Source organism: Mytilus californianus, unplaced genomic scaffold (genome assembly GCF_021869535.1).
Source record: "Mytilus californianus isolate M0D057914Y unplaced genomic scaffold, xbMytCali1.0.p SCAF_8, whole genome shotgun sequence".
In the NCBI taxonomy this organism is placed as follows: domain Eukaryota; kingdom Metazoa; phylum Mollusca; class Bivalvia; order Mytilida; family Mytilidae; genus Mytilus; species Mytilus californianus.
Genome location: NW_026262734.1, coordinates 21,509,793 through 21,530,886, shown reverse-complemented (window position 1 = coordinate 21,530,886; position 21,094 = coordinate 21,509,793). Strand labels below are relative to the sequence as shown.

Genomic DNA, 21,094 nt, shown 5'->3' with positions numbered 1-21,094 from the left:
AAAAAAACCCATTAAACTTACACGACAGCACGAGCCTGTAACTGTTAACATGAATTGTCTAAGTTCCAATCTGAGAAGACACAGATCTCAATCTAAAGTACTCTTTATGCATAATAGTTGCAAATACAAGCATGCTGTTGTAAATAGTACAAGTCATAGGTACTTCATACATATATCCGCCCTGAGGTGAGATTTGAGTTACTCAGTGTATATTTTTGTGTGGTTGGCGGTTGCTAAGTTTTGTCTTGTTTTGTTATTTTGTATATTTTTATTATGATGTTTTTGTGAAGGTTTTGGTTTCTGACTGCTCTCCTTGGTATTTTTGAACTTTGTCTTTTTCTAGATTTTTTATTGGCCCCTTGGAATTTTCATTTTTTTTTATTGTGCAATGTAACGCCTGTACCAAAACAGGAATATAGCAGTTGTTTTTCACCTGTTCCGTTGATTAATAGCTTTTAATCTTGTCAGTTTTTTATGGACTTCCCCCTTTTTGAATTTGACTGCACATAACCTCGACTAAGCAGTTCATGCGACATTTTCTCAATCTTTAATGATTCTGTGTTGTGGTTTGTGCATTGTTCTTTGTGGAAGATGTCATATTTTTGTCGATGTTGACCACTAGGAAATACGATGAAGTGCTGCACACAAAGCAAGATATCTTTACCAATCTGTAGCACCTAGTATCATTTCCGGTTTCGGTTTGGAGATCATATTGACCGATAATTAAGAAGTTCGTTTCCAACCTGTCTTGTTTGTCTTTGGAAAATTGTGATATGTTTAGACCATATCCAATGTACTACTTTCTAAAAGGCTTAGGGATGTTCAAAATGGTAAACGGTTTCTGCTCCACCACTGGCACTAATCAGGTTGTTCAAGGTAAGTACAAACCGGGAGATAAACAACACTTGACGATAGTCATAAGCTTAAGCAGAGAACCAAAACATCACCTTAACAGGATCAGAAAGACAAATTATTCCTTTCTTTTTTACTTATTTATAATGTTCCAATGCTGATTTTTTTAATGAACAGCTGGATAGATTTCCTTCTGATACAAAACCTTATGTTCATTTATATATAAATAAAAGTATAACAAAAATACTGAACTCCAAGGCAAATTCAAAAAGGGGGAAGGCCGTAAAAACTGACAAAATTAAACGCTATCAATCAACGGACCAGGTGAAAAACAACTGCCATATTCCTGTTTTGGTACAGGCATTTTCCGAAGAAAATAGCATACTAAAAGAGTTTCGTTTTAACATTCAACTATTACATGTCATTCTCTTCTCGATCACTAGTCGTTTAGTTTCTTTTGGAGATCAGACATATATGTTGTATGTGTTCCATTCGGTCAAACAGGCATTGTGCTACAGATCATGAACATCTTTAAATGTCAAGTAATTGAACGGTCTATATTTGCATAATTATTTTCGTACATTTGTGCATTATTAAATGTTGTACCAGTGAACTACAGGGTGCCTACAGGAGCTTTCAGAATGATAGTACACCCTAACAAAGATTTGACCTAATGCCAAAAAGAATTTGATGCCAAAAAGAATTTGAAACACTTATAATTTTGGTATAATTATCCGATAATCATTCTATGTGAGTCAAGCTTGAGAAGAATTGTATCCCGTGAGAAATTATGCCATTTGCTTTGGTAAAAGTTCTTTTTTTTTCATTAACTTTACGTATATTTTCAATCAATATGAGTTTCGTTTATCGTTAATGGGGTCGTACATCATGACCGAAATAACTGTAGGTCAACATGAAGTGATCACAAAAGACAAACATTTTTTTTCTAGTAAAATGCTATTTCCAAATTTCTAGATGTTGGTCAAGCTATGAAGCAGTCTTAACTATGTATGTGATATCCTTTATTTTAAGTTCATTGGAATAGACGCTGTTAACATAGTGACCAATCTTTATTACATTATCTAGTGAAATGACATCATCTATAACGCAACGTTAACAGTTAATGCCGGCTTCTTTTATTTTTCTTCGTATGCTTTTATATAAAGTCTGCTTCATACGAAATAAGGAACTTGTCGGTAAGTAGGAGGGTTCCAATAGGAATGCCGGTCGGCTGTATAAAACACGTCCTTCGAACGTACACAAATGGTGTCAATAACACAATCTTTCATCTAGATAATGTCAGTTTTAGTGAACTTTTTATTTGAAACAGAGTTTTTTTTACAAAGTATGATTTATCCTATTTGTTAATTAGAATTGAGAAATACCTGTGTAGAGAGTAGAATAAACATCATTTTTCACCACTGCACGAGGAGGGGACTTAGATTGTTAGTACATATCTTTTGATTTTTTTAGTAAACACATCTGATGCACATCGCCCATAGATAAGGTAGCTCCACAGTTTAATAGAAGTTCCGTCACGTGTAGCATTTGACAGACACATCAATATAAATTGTTTGTTATTTTTGTATCCAGTAGAGTGAAGGAAGATTCAATATTCTTTATCTTTGGTTGAAAACCAAAACAGAAATAAAACAGACCTATGCTTGTTCAAAATTTCCTCTTTAGTATGTGTTGGAGTACCGGAAAATGTTAGGTTTCCGAGTTGATTGTAAACACCTTATTCTTATAACGTGATTTTCAAACGATATCATTTAGAGCTTTGTGTGCGGGGACAACAACATATTTGTCATCGAGGTAGGAATAGTATTTAACAACATTTTAGTATTGATGATATATGTTGCTTGAGTGTTCTGTTCATATACCAATTATGTTTTCATCCTTATTTGTATCAACTAACTCACATCTTTTACCTATGGAGAAAGAATATCTACATCTGTTTCTCGTTTCAGATTTTTGATTCGAGTGTCACTGATGAGTCTGTTGTAGACGAAACGCGGCCGGTCGTACAAAATTTTAATCCTGGTATCTATGATGTATTTATTTGCCCGCTGTCTGACATAATATGGACTGAACCCATTAGTTTTTTTTAATTGTTTTTTCCATTTTCTAGTTTTAAGATTTGCCCACGGTATTTCGGCTGTTTTGATAACACATGTTGTTGACGATGTTTAAGGGGTAACCAATATTTACGTGGTCAGTCGAATTATATATGAATGATATATCATACAGGTGCAATCAGATGGCTAAGACTTGAATTCATCAATATTGAGATTCTGCAACACATAAATGTAGTTCAAAATTTTGATCGCAATATGTACAGTATAGTTATAAGAGATGACTGGCACATACTGATCTTTGTCGTATGGAGGTATTTTAGATTTCGTAGATTGATGTTGAAGGATATTGTCTATATTGATGACTGCTAGTCCATTAGTTGCCAAAAATGTTTTAGAAAGGACCTTCTCTAATGATAATCGGTCTGAAAAGTCTGTGATGGTCAATATCCATGCAATTGTAAGCTGTAAGTTTGGTTCGTGTTGCTCAATATTTGATGTGTTTTGTAGACTTCTGTATGTTTTATCGTCGTTTGTTTGTTTGTTTGTTATTTTTTTAACGAAAACAAATATTTTATTCAAGCAATTCTTGATATATAATGCCTAAGTAGCCCAGGATGCACACTTAAGGACCACTGTATTTTTAACAGCCTCACTTGACCGGGAAAAAATCAAATGAGTTTAAACTCCCATAGTTTTACATGTTTGAATAACCAGCATAATTGTTGTAACCTAATACGCCTGTCGTCGTTTTATTTTTTTACCTTTAGGTTGTTAGTTTGTCTCCGTTGTTTGATATAGTCTAACGGGTGGTTTTATTAGGTTTTACGGACTTCCCCTGAATTTACCTTGGAGTTATTTTAGTGAATACATTTATGCGTTTGAATATCCCTCTGGTATCTTCCGCCACTCTTGTATTGCTTAGGATGGACATTTTTGACAGCGGTTTCAAAACATAATTTGAACCCCCGAAAAAAGTTCTGAAAGTAGTAGTTAATAGATGTGGTGCTTACCAAACAGCTATTGTATAAAAGGTAGAAGGTCCTGCAGAGAGACATTACTTAGAGTAGGTGATGTGCAATGACAATGACTACGGCTGCGTCTTCACCGATGGACAGAATTGCAAATATTCATCACATTCAAAGAACTTCAGAAGAACTAGATTGAATATCTATACCATACATTTTATCATGACCAAAATACGATGTCGCAGTTCCTGAATCCATAAATCTTCGTTTTGTCTACGGATAGGTGTCTAAAGTGAGGATTGTTAGTCCTGTGGTATTTTTCTTTCGTGTAGAAAGGGTTGAAATGTCAGAAAGGTTGAATTGTTGATAAACTACTACTAGTATGTCATAATTGATATTGATATTATTATTGCACAAGTTTGTAGTCATCCAGAACTGCGTATACACATCGCCTTTTCCCCTATTCTATGAGGTGTTCTGATTGATGTTTAAGATTCTTGTATATGTTGTATGATTTGATATAAAAAGAGTAAGCAAAACCGTGTGTCGAAGAATGGCAAAAAATACAAAAGATGAAAAAGACTAACAGTCAATAAAAAGTTCAGAGAAAACTAGAGATAAATATTGCGCGAACATGTATTACGTAGCCAGCCATATTATGTATGCAGCAGGAACTTGCACATGTGCAATCGAGTAGTTTGATCCTGGAATCTTCAAAATTGAAATGTGTATTCACTAGTAGTTTACATTTTTTTCGCAAGTGTGGTATAGATGCAAGGGATGATTGGAACAGACTGATCCTAAACCTAGGAAGGTGTTTAGATTTGAATAATCTATTATGAAATATTGTCCTAATCGACGACATAGAGGCCGTTATTGGTAAAGGAACGTTTTGGAAATGATGGTTTATGTAGACGAAACGCACGGCACGAGAACAATTATAATTGTTCAGAAGCGTTTCATATGCACCGAGGCCAATTATTTTGTACTTTCATAATTTCTTACCATCACACAGCTCGAGAATTCTCTGTCAATAAAAATTAGGTTTAGCTAGCAGGTTTAACCCACCATTTTCTACATAAAGAAATGCCTGATCCAAGTCAGGAATATGACAGTTGTTTTCCATACGTTTGATGTGTATGAGCTTTTGATTTCGTCATTTGATAAGGGACTTTTTGTTTGAAATTTCCTCGGAGTTCGGTATTTTTGTTATTTTACTTTGTATGTAATTCTTATAAATCTCAGTTTCAACTCCATTGCTGCAATTGAATTTTCTGCAAGAATGACTTTTGTAAATTCTACTATCAGAGCCACACTTTTAGTACCTTTAGTCAATTGGAAGAACTCAGACAAAACATACAGTGTTTCCATCAAGTGAATAGCTATAAGGAACCCATTCAATGTTTGATACTCACAGGCACTAAAGGGAAGAAAACAATTATAGGCAAAGAAATAAATACGTGTAATAAGTATGCATATACTATTAACAGATTTTAATAGATGCGTTTTATTTTAGACGTTTTAATATTGTACTGAGTATTTATACCGAACCGAAAAGGACACTCGGAAATAAACGTATAAGTTGTTTGCATGACTATATGTCGTAACATTGATAAAAATATTTCTAAAACATATCCCAAGTTTTTGTTTGTATATAATCATGTTTAACGCTAAAAGAACAACCTCTCATATTTTGCTGCATAAGCCTATCTGATGATAAAGCTATATGATTGGGATAGTCCGATGATGAGACTATCCGATTAAGATAGTCCTAAGACGAATTTATCCTATTGGGATGTTCCGATGATGATTCTATCCGATTAAGATGGCCTGGTGATAAGTATAGCCGATTAGTATGGCCCGATGATGAGTCTATCCGATTAAGATGGCCCGATGAAGAGTATATCCGATTGGGATGGTGAGATGATGAGCATATTCGTTTAGAATGGTCCGATGATGAGTATATCCGATTTGGATGGTCCGACGATGAGCATATCCGATAACGATGGTCCGATGATGAGCCTATCCGATTTGGATGATTCTCTGTACACATTATCATATAAACTCTTTCCAGCTATAATGTTCCACTTTAAAACATAGTGCATACAGCCTTTTCAATTAGGAAGTTTCACTTTTACAACATACTGAATTAGGCTTTCCAGTTATGATGTTTCACTTCAAAGACACGCTGAAGAGTGTTTTCCAATTATTATACTTATTTGAATATATATACACAGTTATAATGTCTCACTGTGTAACATACCGTATATAAACATTCTGATTATGACGGTGAACTATTGAACCTTGCAGCTTATGACGGTGAACTGTTCGTCCTAGCAGCTTATGACGGTTCATTACACATTAAATACACTTTTGATAGTCACGTAGTGAGCTTTCCACATTTTGGCTTTTCCGTTTTAGGGCATACTTTTACAGTCTTTTTGACCATGATAGTTGATGATCATATATAATATATAAAACGCAGGGTTTAGTCTGTCAAAAACCCGAAGCGAAATTCAACACAATGCATGTAGTTCTGACCAATTAAGTAGCTTCAACTTAATTTAAATTCAAAATTTTAAATTTATTTCCATTTGTCCCTAAACGATTATTTTCATCAAATATTGGCAAGTTTTATTACTTGATTCTGATTTGCGAATTTTATCACAATGGTTGCAATATGTCCTTGCTTTCATTCACTTATCGTTCCATATTTTAAGCTACTTCAATTTAAGCCAATCCTACAGTATTATATGTGTGGCAGGACTTCCACACTATGTAATTCACAAAAGTTCATCTCTTGGTAAACAAATGTACAACTGAAATCATGTATTTAAATATAAATTCACAAAGACTCTTACATTGTTTTAGAGTAATAATTATGACTCATTATTTACAGTGACATTTATTCGCATTGACCGCATGATAGTTTTGTGGTTTTCACACACATCGATATCCTTTTTCAAAAATAAACCATTATTCAAGTTTTGAATATTGTAATTTGACATTGATCGAGTACAAACTTGAAACGGAACTTAAAAGTGCAAGTGCTGGAATATGATTTTAAGTTTTCGCATGCCACCATCTACTATTATGATACTGAGCGGTATAAAATCATTGCAATTTTTATTGTCCATGCTGTTTGGTAATTATATTAAGTCAGAATACAATGAAAGATTGATGATCTTTTATCGTACATCCCCTCATCTGATAGGTTTTAACGTGCCTCAGTCGGTTAATTCTAGTACGCAAACTTCCTATGAATTCTGGAATAGAGCGTCATTTGTAAGTTTTTCAGTAATATTGATCGCGTGATCATGTGTTAATCACTTTCAATAATACCGATCTTTTCTCCTAACCATCGAAACTTTGCCCGAACTTCTTCTTGCATTAAATTAAAACACATGGCAATCATAGACAATCCAAATATAAGATATACACTACATATGATCATCTTTTCCTGATTATCAAAAGATCCGCTGTTTGATCCCGGTACAAAATCACCAAATCCTATTGTAGACAATGTTATGAAACAGAAATAGGATCCGATTAATAAATCCCAATCGTCTTCCCAAGTAGCAAAAATCACTGCCCCTGCTAAAATGTAAGATCCTATCAATAACAAACTAACAAAGATCGGAACACGAACTCGTTCTTCCTTTCCAGCATGGTAACCTTTGACCTTATTATCGTTTTTGTTAAGGTTGTTGATGTCAAGTTCTGGAATGTTGGAGAGATTCTTTGATCGTCGTTTCGCATACCACTGGGCTTGTTGTGGACAGCATAAACATATAACTATTTTACAAAAGTGTTTGTATAAAAACCGAAAGCAGTTGCCCATCGAGCTTCCAAGATTTGCTAGACACAATAACGTAAGAGGAATTCCAAAAATAGCATAAACTATGGTGATGAGACGGCCTAAATTGGTTTTTGGAGCTGTGTTACCATAACCTGTAAAATTGAGGTAATTAATTAAAAGGTTAATCAACCATTTGTATTTCAAATTTAAACATTACACTTGTCATACTTGGATAAATGTTAACTTGAAATTAAACTTGGATAGACTCATAAAATAATTTTTATTTATTACTGAACAGTCGATGCTGTCAACCATTGAAAATCAATACAAAGCGTTATTTTATTCTACATCTTTTCATGCTATTTCATCAAATGATCATCGTGCAAAACAACTTTATTAACTCGTTGACTTACTCATAATAACGCCTGTCTAATTACTTGAGTTTGTCTGAACTTACAATTTGAATGTACCTGTATAAACCTTATTTCAAATGAGCTATCGCATCCTATTTATTTTACGAGATGTTGTTTATAAAGCTCGTTGATTTAGATCCGATCAATGAAAACGTATTGATCCTTTGAATAACCTTATTCTTAAAGGTTAGAAATCAATTAAACACTGTTGTAAGATCTTTCAATATATTCTTAATTCATGGTCAAATATTGGTTTTGTTTTCAATAAATTAAACGTAACTAAATTTATTCGCTATTGAGGTGTGAACACTTACGGCTCCACATCCTACAGATCCTTATATTTTGGCATCGCACATTGCCATACTTTGACTCAAACTGTTTATGACGTCTTCACAATTCCGTTGGATTGTACCGATTGATATTTTAGTCTGAGAAAACATGATTTATTCAATAGTTGAAATTGGCTTTAAACTAGCTTTCAGTTACTGCAGTAACTGCAAGTATTCTAAGATCGGTACGTTGTCTTTTTATGTTTTTATGGCTATGGTTGTTGAGCTTCGTATCGATCTGATGAGTTAACTTCTATCCAACTGATTTTTACAGTTTGTTCTTATGTTGCGCTGTAACACCATTGTCCAGGTTAAAAGAGTGTTGAATGCTCACAAACTATGTTTACCCACCAAATTCTTTATGTGCCTATCTCCAAGTCAGGAGCCTATAATTCACTTGCTATTGTTTGTCTGTTCGTCTTTTTCTTTTTTAGCCATGGCGTTGTCAATTTATTTTCGACTTATGAGTTTGAATGTCCCTATGGTATCTATCCTTCGCCTCTTTTTTGCTGTCATTTGTTGCTGTCTGTCATATTGTTTTTAGCATATTCAGGACGTTTATTTTCTCCTTTGAATTGCTTCACATTTTATCATGCAAGGGTTTTTTATAACATACTATACGGTATAGGTTTCGCTCATTGCTCATTGACCTACGGTAATTTTTTTACATCCTGGTCCTTTGGTCTCTTGTGGATAGTTGTATCATTATAAATCAATCTTCGTCTCATTATGTTTATACTAATATTTCCTTTTGAAGAGCACACATATATATGACTAACACAGAATTATAAAGAAATGCATTATTGTGTAGAACTCCAACCTTGACAATTAAGTAAGTCAGGCTACTGAAACAATACATAGTAATAGTAATCATTAAAATGATAAGATTGAACCTAGCTGCGGGACCGTTACTCTGAGGTCCTAATGATATTATTTGTCAATTTGCGGACCATAGGCTATGATCGGCACAAATCAGAAAACATAATAAGTACCATTAAGGTTCCGCAGCTAGATTGAACCAAAATCTAGGGTTGCAGCAATTAGTATTATTATTATATCATTCTTTGATATAAAATCTAATTTCGTTGGTTTAAATGAATGAAAAGCAAGTTTCATCAAAAAAGTACTGAAGTTTACCGACCCTATTTCTTCCTTTAAATATAAGGTGTAATATCTCTATTATGTCCCTAAACAAAATCAGATACTTTTAAACGTCAGAGGAAGATTTGATATTATTTGATTCTGTCATTTTGATTGTAGGGAACGTCAAAACACATTCCAAAATAGATATATAATAAACATGTGGATATAAAAACAGATTAGAACAGATTAAACATGTGCTCTAAATTCAAATGAAAGATATATTTTGAAACAGTTTTTGGTAGGCGTTCAGGTTTGTCAACCCTTAACCGAATGTTTTTGTCTTTGGCAAAACACCTCATGAAACAAAAATCACCAGATTGACAATTCGTGTATATTGCCCACTCTCCGGTACAAAAGTGAATATTTATCAGAAACTTAGGGATAATCGACCGCTCATTGTACTTTGAATTTTGAACTTTGTATGAATAATTTATTAACCAATTATTTTGTTCCATAAATTTATTTTATCAGGAATTGTTTTTTTTTCCCGGTTTACTTTAACCTCTTTAAAGTATTATAATTGGAGCGGGAAATAATCATCGAACCACATAGCATGAGGCATAGGGGGTGGGGGCAATTAAGAAACACGTACCTTTTCAAACACCATTAGAAATACAGTCCTTATGTGATGTTCCATGAATTACTTTAGAAAGTGTTTTCCGTTGAGTATTTTATAATGACTGAAGGTTTTGCTAAAAATAACCAAAAACAAAATGAAAAAAAGAAAAAAAAAGCAAAAGAAAAAGAAAAACGAACATAGCGTATATCATTAGGGCTTTGAAGAATGGAACTATTCCAATTTTACGCGACGAAATTGATATATAGATAACTCTATTTGCTCGCACTGTCTCGTGTTTATATTATTGATACTACTTTTACTCACCTATAGTAGTTATAACAGTAATAGAGTATAACAGAGAGCTAGAGAAAGTCCATTGTAACTCCCCTTTTTCTTTTTTACCATCCCACCCTTTCTCCTTTGTTGCCATGTAAATTTCTGTCTGGAATTCTAACAAAAGGCGTTCTGCGTCAATGGTCCAATTTTCTCTACTGAATATATTATGTACTTGTGTTATATTCCATAATTTAGCTATTTTTGATTGTCGTTGACTTTCCACCTGATGACGAATTATTTGCTCTTCGGGTGCCTCGATTTCTTTGAAGATAAATCCTCCCATGACTGCGTAAGCCACTACCAATGAACACAGTCCAATACGAGAGAAGAGAAATGCTAGAAATCGTTTACAACAGTAACAACACCGGTTACAACGACTGCTTTGGTAACTTGACGACGTTGCACGGTTTTGTGTACTCTTCATTTTTTCTGACATGTTTGTACGGTTTCTGTTACGTTTTTTATGACAACATAAACATGCACAACAGCAACATTTCTTTTTCTTGTTTTCATCATGATTTTCTTTCGATTCAAGTTCCTCTTCTTCTATTTCGACCTTTGGATTATCCTTTTTCATTGATATATCCCTCACCGTACTGCTATCGACGGTTATCGTACCGTCTGCTAAAATCGCGTGCACAATTATGTCATCGTGATCATTTTCTTTAACCAATTTTTCTGTTTCATCAGGTGGTTGCTCTTCTTCGTATTTTTCATTGCTTTCCTCCTCATCATATTCATTATTGTTGATATTAATCTGTTCTGGTAATAAATTTACAACCGTCTGATCATTTTGCTCTGCGCGTGCGGACTCCATCTTACGTATGTCGCAGTGGAATGCTTTTCATCGACGAAATTAACGTCACATATAATATACTCTGATCAGCAAATTTAAAGACCCTGATCAGATGTTATTATACTTTATTTCTTTTCACTGCTATTCTAGATGATAGGACCCACGGCTTCATTGTTATGTTGTCTTGCTTCAGTACAAAGTTTAAATTGTGCTAATCGCTACATGACTTTGAACTCTTTTCACAAAACAAGTTGTTACCTTCCTACAAATGAAATCAATAAAAGTATATTATAAATAAAATTATCTTGACATTTGCTTTATCTGCTCATCACCATAGTCATATATAATGTATTATATACCATTTGTATACTAAAAGAAAGTCTGTCGCCATTATTGTCACTATCTATTACGATAATCGACCGGTTTGCGACAGACGAGACTTGGGTACAGTTAGCGGCAGACGCAAAAAACACGTTCTTTGTTTGTTACACAAGTGACCTGCTATCCTGACATTATCGTCACTAACTTTATTTTCATTTAGAGTTATGACTCCTGTGGTTAATTTGTTAAGTCGGGTTGCCATTGTTAATGTGACTTTTAATACAGACTAATGCGTCTTGGTCATATCTGCTACAAAACTACATTTTTTTGTAAAGAATGATGTGTAAGCTTTCAATTCATTTTAATGTGTATAAGATATATGTTATTGCAATGAATACAAACTTCTAGGTTTGATTGAATCACGAGACAATCTGATAATTGTTTCGACTGTTATAGTTTCTCTGTATATGTTTATGTGGAATTATGTCCTTTATTGTCTATCAATGAAATAGGTGTGTGGAGCTGTTATTAAATAAGAGACAGAGGTCACATTGAACACGTTGAAACACAAAGAAATAAAAGTGTTTAATGTCATTAATTAAGAATTGAATACTTCTATCTGTAATTTTATTTGGGTGATAAAGAGTATAGCGAGAACTGTAAAATGTGCGCATGACTAACGCTTTTACAACCCTATAAACCATAAAAAGAAGCATTCAATAGTTATAATTACATTTTTATTCTATAACTATGAACTAAAGAGTTAAATATCAAGCTTTCTGTTTGTTTCTATTTGCATTGTTGTCATGCGGAGCACGTGCCGAGTTTCAATGGGACTCAAAATATTATTTTGGAATGCCGAGCATTTGATGTTTTCCAATCAAAATTACGGATTCTTATGAAACATTTATGTAATGCAAAAGTATGTAATTAAATATCTGTATTTATCATGCTTTACCATGCATTAAAAAAGATCAAATTTGTGAAAGACCCCTCCCATATTATTGAAATATTTCCTTTTGAATCAACCATAATAAAGATACTCAGAATTGGGCTAACGCCATCTGATACTGACACTATCTGATATTGACACTAACGCCATGTGATACTGACACAGTTATCACGGTTATCGTGCCGAAAATTGACTGTTTCAATTCTATCAACCGGAAAGATCATTATTTTTGGATTTATATTCATTCAGTATTTTGAAAGAAAAACCTAAAATTTAAAACGGCAACTACATAGAAAACTAATACCAGAAGACATTAGTGTATAGGAAAATTAATATGTATAATGTTAAAAAATGATACAGCTAAATAATCTATAAATTTTCTTTTTTTTTTTTGTCGTAACCTCGGAACGATGAGGAGTTTGACATACTATATGAACACCTGCCTGACATACTATATGAACACCTGCCTGACATACTATATGAACACCTGCCTATTGCTTAACACTCTATGTTGCACTATTGGTGTCTATGTATTGTGTTGCTATCATTCTTGTTTTTGAGTTATCCCTGATTTGGATATACTTTTTAGATATAAGAAGATGTGGTATGAGTGCCAATGAGACAACTCTCCGTCTAAGTCAAAATTTATGAAAGTAAACCATTATAGGTTAAAGTACGGTCTTCAACACGGAGCCTTGGCTCACACCGAACAGTAAGCTATAAAGGGCCCCAAAAATTACTGTATACTCTAATAGAATTTCAAATGAACATATCTGACGAGATTGGTTCTATTGATTTAAGTCCAGCCAATCAGCAACTAGAATAAACCAAGACAGCCATGTTTGTTGACGAATTAATTTAATTCACTTGGAATGGACTCAAAAAAGCTGGGATTGTTTATGGGCGGACTAGGAAGGACGAAGAACGCAGAGTGATGGCAAAGGATCATATATTGCTGAATATCTGTCTGACAAATAACTACGAATTAAATTTTTCGTAACAAACATTGAATGTCAATAGATGGGTTGTAATTTGTCAGGATCAATACAACCGTTGTCATTAGTGAAACAGGACTAATTACCTAAGGGGGGTACGTTAGTTCGATATCCCGGCTTTTTGGCGAGTTCGTGCTGAATCACTTTATTTTTAAACTATTGTTTTTATTTCTTTCTTTCTTTCGAGTTGTTTGTCCTTCACCGATTTATGATTTTTGAGTCCTGTCTTGTAAACAGTACATTTTTGTCAAGCTTTAAATCTCCCCGTTTCTATACAAGTTCTGAAAAGAGATGTATGACCAATTTCCCTAGTATTTATTTCTTTTAAAACGTCTTTCAAACTTTACTTTAGGTCACAGTATCATGCTTTATGCGTGTACTTTGATGTTCTTATAACGTTAACTACATACCAAATTTACTGCACCAGATCTAACAATGGTATTGCTTATTTCTAAACATATAATAACAATACGAATGCACTTAGAAACCTTTTTCAGTCGAAAAGATAAGTTTTACTTTAAAATTGAATTTTCTTCACAGTTAATGAAAGCAATCCCATTATCCAATTCCTCTTAACATTCTATTATTGGTCATTGTACTTCCAAATAATTTTTCTGAAGCAATATAAAAAGAAAATACAATACAAAAACACTTGATATTATGTAATGTCAATGGTAGATTGATGTACAAAATGTCAAGATTCTGTTCAGAAAAAAGAAATATTTGAAGGACAATGAACACAATGCGTTATGAAGGATATAATATAAAAGCATGTGAGTGGTATTTCAATATTTCTTCAATTCCTGTAAGTGAACTCATACTTCTACAATACATCTCTCTATTTTCAATACAATGGAGTTAAAAAATTTCACCGTTTCATAACCAATTCTATAAAAAGGGATTATTGTGTAAGAATTTAAGTAGTAAGTTAATTTCATTGAAGTCAACGACTTCACTGCCAACTCGTACATATCAAACCAATTGAAAAGTTAAAATTCAAAAGGCGCCAAAAAACATCAACACCAAGGAAAGGAAAATCAAAAATAGAAAGAAGAAAATTCGTCAATCAGGTCTGGAGAATACCGTGACAAATTTTATGCCAAGGTTTAAACAAACTTATAAATCACTTAACGTTGGAAAACGAAAAGTTTGTTGAAAATGTTTCGTTGATAAAATCTTTAAAATCTGATTTTTTTTTAGACAATATTTGACGTTATCGTTGAAACAATTACAAAGTAGTGACAATTCGGTATAGGCAGTAACGCATAACAGTATATAAAAGGATTAAATCTTTTTTTTTAAAGAGAATACACCCTAGAAATGATTAATACTGCCATTTAATGATTTCATATCTCCTTTTATTCACATTGTCATATTTAGTGATGAAGCAAGATCTGTAAATCATACACTATGATAAACGATTTCACAAATAATATTTTTTGATTCACGTCGTCATAAGATGGGCGATAATATATATGGTATAATATGTATCATCATATCATCACGTTCCGCCCTCTATGAGGAGCGATTGGGTTTACATTATGTAACTACGATCTCACGGGAGTAACGATATGCTTTTATTTTTTATAAATAAGGTAATAAACTGTACATGCGATATTACTTTATTTTCGCCTGGGATTTGATTATTTCATTAAGCGTCGTTGCTAACTATACTGAACCACTCCGTTGAATGCCAGAAACCTGTGATAGAAAACACACGATTTACAGTCATCTTAATACATGAAAACATTGTAAACAGGCAATCAAAGTATTAAAAAGACTTCATGAGTTGTTACATCGAATGGTTACACTCCTTGAGTACGACGATATGGGCTGGGTACACACATTCATATATACCTTTATGTTATAGTTACATCACCGTTGTGTTACGTAAGATTGTGTTAATAATAAATATAAAAGTCGACTAAATTGATATTTTCGATTGGATTGTATGGATTTATCTATTTTAGGAACGTTCAGATCTAAAAGTTTGTTCAGCTTATAAGGGATATACGTTATGATACTATTAATGGTTTCCCATTTTAACTGCACCAGATGCGCATTTTGACAATTCAAGTCTCTTGAGTAATGCGCGAGGCCAAATTATTAGAAGATCTGAAACTAATACAAATGTTAAAGAGGTAATAAAACCAAATAGGACCAGAAAGGGTAGCAAAACCCAACCAAGGAATCAGAGCTATGCGTGATGGGAACTAATTCTTTAATCTAAAATGGTTTCCAAATTTATAACGGAAACTTGAATAAAACAATATCCGTATTTTCATGTCAGTACTGAAGTACTCGCTACTGGGTTAGTGATACCCTCGGGGACTAACAGTCCACCACCAGAGGTATCGACAGTGGTTGTGATGACATTAACGGTACCTATGACATATATAACTAAACGGAGGGTTAGCTTTCTCACTTAAATTCTTTTATGCCTTGTGTAGTTTTCGGCTTTACCTTGTGTAGTTTTTATTTTTACATTTGGTAGTTTTAGCTTTCAACTTAACATTGTGTAGTTGTCAGATTTGTCTTGGCTAGGTTCCAGCTTTACCTTGATTAGCTGCAACCATAGTTTTTTTTAAACGTTACAAATTTGATCGGTCAGCTAAGAATTCAAAGAATCATACATTGTCAAAAATCACGTGGTCTAAAACAATGACTTAGATGCGAAATCTTTTTTATCCTGCAATCAGCCAACTTTTGTTAAAATAACAGGTATACAAATACATTTTTGCTACGAATTTATAGTGCGAATTTCGTCTTTTAGTATGAAGCTATTTTTTTGAGTTAACGGTAATATTAAAGTTCATTTTGTGAACCTCCAAGCGGTCATCTTTTCAAAATGTCCTCTGAAACCCAAAAAACAAAGACAACGAACGATTGGGAATTAAAACAATAAACGCTTAAGTGTCTATGCTTGATTCAATTCAATTTTACTTCCAGATGTTCAAAACACAGTCAACTCGTGTCACATGGTTTTTACTTACACAACAAGTACTTTAAGACTTCTGAAATGTCCACTGATCTACGTTATTTTTCAGAAATGTACAAGACAACATCCCTTTCATTGATTCTGTTGCCTTGCGAGATAGAGTTCACCAGTCACTGAGCTCCCTGGCAATGAGATTGAGACACTGCAAGTTTTTGCGAGGGCTTTTATCTTAACATTTTTGCATTATGAAAATTTTATGTACCATCCTAGTTACCTTAACCATGTCAAGCGAAAGACTTAATGGACTACGTGCCCTAATGTATATTGATAGAAGCACTCCAATTGACAAAAGCACAGTGATAGATTAGTACTTTATCACCTTTTTAACAGCAGAATGAAATTAGCAATAAAAAACATTTCGTATGCAATTACATGTAAAACATTACTACGTATTCCGTGCACCATTTTCTACGCGTAATGCCATACTACTGTTGTCTTCTCTTCGGTCGGGTTGTTGTCTCTTTGACATATTCCACATTTCCATTCTCAATTTTTCTGTAACTTGATTATTAGCGCTATGTATTTGGTTTTGTAGTGTGCATGCTTTATGTAAATTATTTTTCCGTATGGCCCTAGTCTGAACAAGTTCATCTAATAAGGTATTTATTTGCCGTTAATTTACTGACAACTTCCTGCTTGAAGCTTTGGATCCACTACTGAATTGCAGGATGAAAAAAATATTCTTATATTGCCGGAAGATATAAAATTTATTTGCACACATCAGAAATGCTCTGCAAGCCTAGCTTTCTTTCTGTTACTAAATTTGATACAAATGAATTATGTATTCTCCGACAATGCATGTATACTGTGCATATAACTCTCGGATGATTTCGAGCAGGTGCTATACAATATTACTTAAGATCCATCCCGTTTTTTTTATAAGAAAGCACTATAATTCTGAAAAAAGTCAAGAAAATTTGGTGATAATAGAAAAGGAAACTTTAGGATACATCTAGACGAATAGGTTTGTTCGAAATTATTGTATATTGCATATGATTACCACTACCATTGATCTTCATTGTATAAAGAAAATATTACTACAATGTAGTACGATTGATTACATACTTCAGTTCTGGAAGTGATATTTTTTTTACCTCTGCAGTATTCTTTTCGTTATATCGTGTGCATCGGATAAGTTAACTATGGCGGCTTGAAATGTTAATCACAATCGATGGTTGTTGCAATAAAACCCGAAATAGTTAAACAAGTTATACTAGGATTGACAAGTTATACTAGGATTGACAAGTTATACTAGGATTGACAAGTTATACTAGGATTGACAATGAATAAACGGGGATGTTGAACTGCTGTGTTTCATTCAGTACATTTCATGTTCGCAGTTTTCCTTGAATGCCTACATTTTATAAAATATCTAGTCCTCGAATGCTAACGAAATAAGAACAAAATTTAATTATTAGGAAAAAGGTAGTTTAAAGGTGAAAAATATTTTGCAACTTAAAAATATTTCTTTTTTTAATAAATTATAAAATTGAAATTGAATGGAATGATAAGGAAAATGGTCTGAAATTTAAAATTCAAAACAATAAAATTGAAACAAATAAATGAAATAAGTTGCATTTATACTTATATGTTTTTAAAATTACTGAAATGAACTGTTTTCATAACCCCTCAAAAATGTGTGACATGTGACCACTGGTGTTGTAAATTTCAAATAGATGTGTGTTGAAATCATGTAATTGTGACATGTGCTTTAATATTTTGGTGCTTTTTTATGTTTATATATCTTTGATCTTGTATAGATTATTGGGGGAAGAAATGTGTGTTTGTCAAAATTTATTGTGCCACAACTCATGTGCGCAAATAAGTATTCGTTTTAGGTTTTAGAGTTACAATCGTTACAATCAACGACTTGAAACCACGTGATTACCGAACGACAATTTTCCCCGATAATAAGTTTGATTTTTATAGCGTCAAAGTATACAATCTTGCCTTTGCTGTTATCAATCTTTGAAGAAACAACTATTTGGTTTCATTTATGAAGAGCGATTGAACCACAATTCAGATACATACATTGAACCAAATGAAATAAGAACCCTTATAAAAATAAATAGTTTAACCTGTTAGTTTTCGAATAAATCGCCTATACTAGCGCTTATATCTTTTCGTCTAATTTATCCTGGAGTAAGGAAATCAAAACTTGGTTGAAGTATATATTAGTTTTATCATGACATCTACAACTTACAAGACATATTCAGGTCTATTTTTTTAACCATTTTTTGCCATGATTTCTACAAACATTAGACTACATTTTTTTTCGTTCCATACATTAAAGGATTAAAATCATTTTCTGCCATATAAATTGATTGCAGTTATTTTCTATCATATAAAAGGACCACAATGATTTAATGCTATATAAATTGATTACAATTTTTTTTCTCACATATAAAATGATTACAATTACTTTCTCTCATAAAAAATATTGCAATTATTTTTCTCAGATATAACAATGATTTCGTCTAAATGAAACAAATTCGCAAGTGTTTATGAAGATGCCAAGAATGGGAAGAATGATACAAGCTAATTGAAGATTTATTTTTTAAAAATATTCTTTAATTTGATAAACAAGCCAAAGAAGGCAAATACATTTTATTTTTTCTCTTGAAAACAACTTTATTTTTCATGAAAAAACAGGCTTAAAATTGTATCCGCGCATTTCCTTAATAACCGAACATTCTTTCTGAAAATGGTAACCGGATATACAAACTATATATATAATTGCACCACTTACAATATATTCTTTTATGACTTCATTAAGATTACATCTTGGTATATTACATGTTGCCTAAGAAGTACTGTATCTTGGTTTGCTTATAACGATTACGGTTTAAATTACTTAGTTTAATTCAATTTCAAAATTTCTAAATTTGACATCTTTATAAAATGACTCATTTATATTCCTTCCGTCACATCAAAAAGATATCGAAACTAAATTCTTATTATGAAAACGAAATTTAGAAGTTTAAATAATTATTTTTTAGATATACTAAAACAGAAAAAGAGAAATACTTACAGTGTATATTATAAGTCTCATGTAATTAAATCCTTCACTGTAATTTCCTGACAAAGTTAACACGTGACCTGTATGATCCTTGCCTTTAATGCTGAGATGCATAACCATATATATTGTACATATATATATCTGTATTGGCTTGTATTGATTGGACCAGTGAGGTTATAGAAAACTTTTAAATCACCCTAAACAAGACAATTTAACAGCTTGCTCGTTTCATAGGTTGTTATTCTTCAATTGAAAGCCCAATATATATACAACTTTTGAGGGTATACCACCAATATGGTAACATAGAACAGCAAAAAAACAGTCTGAGGTCAACTTTATCATCCTTTGTTTTAACGCATTAACATAATTCATTAAACTGAAAATTTACAAGTGAAATGATTCATTTAAATCATGTCGGTACCGAAGGAATTTGACGGATCGTACTTTAGTTAACTGATAGTCCATAAGCGGTGGTACATCATTTACTCAGTAGTAATAAATAGGAAATGATATGAATTCCGTGCCCAAAACACGTGTTCTTTGAATAACCTCCATTAGGTACGCTTGAAATCAGAAATTAGGAATGCTATTAACATAAAATGTTTGAGAGCATTATACACATTCGTCTTAGGTCATCTTTGCCTGAGGTTGTTTCAACCTAGCTTAGTTTTATTAAACATTGCAAAATTGATTGATTGATTGATGTTTAATGCCCATTTCAACTCTATCGTGCTATTTCGGGACGGTCAGTTTTTTATTGGTAGTGGCAGCTGGAGTGCCCTGAGAGAACAGTAAAACTGACAATCCTAGTCCATTAAGATTGGAGTCGAGAGCACCTGCCGCGTTCGACATTTGAACTAACAACCTCAGTGTTGACATGTTAGTGATACAGTAGTTCGACTATACTTAGACTATTCGGCCATCGATTCTTCCCCTTACGTTGCAAAAACAACTACAGTGTAACTGCTCCACAACGATATACGTCTTATTTTGGAAGTTCATTGAAATGGAACTGAAAATAAATCGTTGTTGATAACTTTTATTTTGCTATGTATATACGAATTGAATCTAAATCAAGGTCACACTTTTGAAGGTCTGATGCGGATTAAAGAACAAACCAACGATCCTGAATATTCTTGTGGAAATGTCAATGTTAAGCGCAAGGATATGCTGTTTGTTTCTCTACTAGGGTGCATACCAGAAAGATTTGTTAAAAACTGTGATGGTTTCCACTGCGCTACCAAAAAAAATTGTATTAAACTTGATGAACTAGCTATATACTCAGTAAATTAATACAAAACATCATTAATTTGTAATTATAAACGGCATCGTTTCACTTTTAATCTAAAACAAATTTTTACCTGAACAGAGTAAACATTATAATCGTTTACATCAGAGGAGTCACGAGGACACTCAGAACCCTGTTAACAATATACAATTAATTAGAGAAAGTAATCAATTTCTTTATTAACAGGATGACACGCTCTTATCAATTAGTTTCTATACAATCCCAATGACGGACGATTACTTCTGTTTATA

General features: G+C 33.0%; 1 protein-coding gene across 1 annotated transcript; it reads right to left on the bottom strand.

Annotated features, from left to right (window-relative positions):
- Window positions 1-6,920: 6,920 nt before the first annotated feature.
- On the bottom strand, window positions 6,921-11,496 carry LOC127711637 (TWiK family of potassium channels protein 7-like). The gene is made up of 2 exons (XM_052217744.1): window positions 10,463-11,496; window positions 6,921-7,846 (listed from the first exon to the last, which is right to left on the bottom strand). The coding sequence occupies exons 1-2, from the start codon at window positions 11,289-11,291 to the stop codon at window positions 7,218-7,220; spliced, it is 1,458 nt and encodes a 485-aa protein (XP_052073704.1). The 5' UTR covers window positions 11,292-11,496; the 3' UTR covers window positions 6,921-7,217.
- Window positions 11,497-21,094: the final 9,598 nt, after the last annotated feature.

Excerpts from the sequence above, each read along its gene's own strand:
- LOC127711637 (XM_052217744.1), bottom strand. The coding sequence starts at position 11,291 with ATGGAGTCCGCACGCGCAGAGCAAAATGATCAGACGGTTGTAAATTTA. Across the intron at positions 7,847-10,462 it reads TACTGTTATAACTACTATAG|GTTATGGTAACACAGCTCCA; the intron begins GTGAGTAAAAGT and ends TCAATTTTACAG.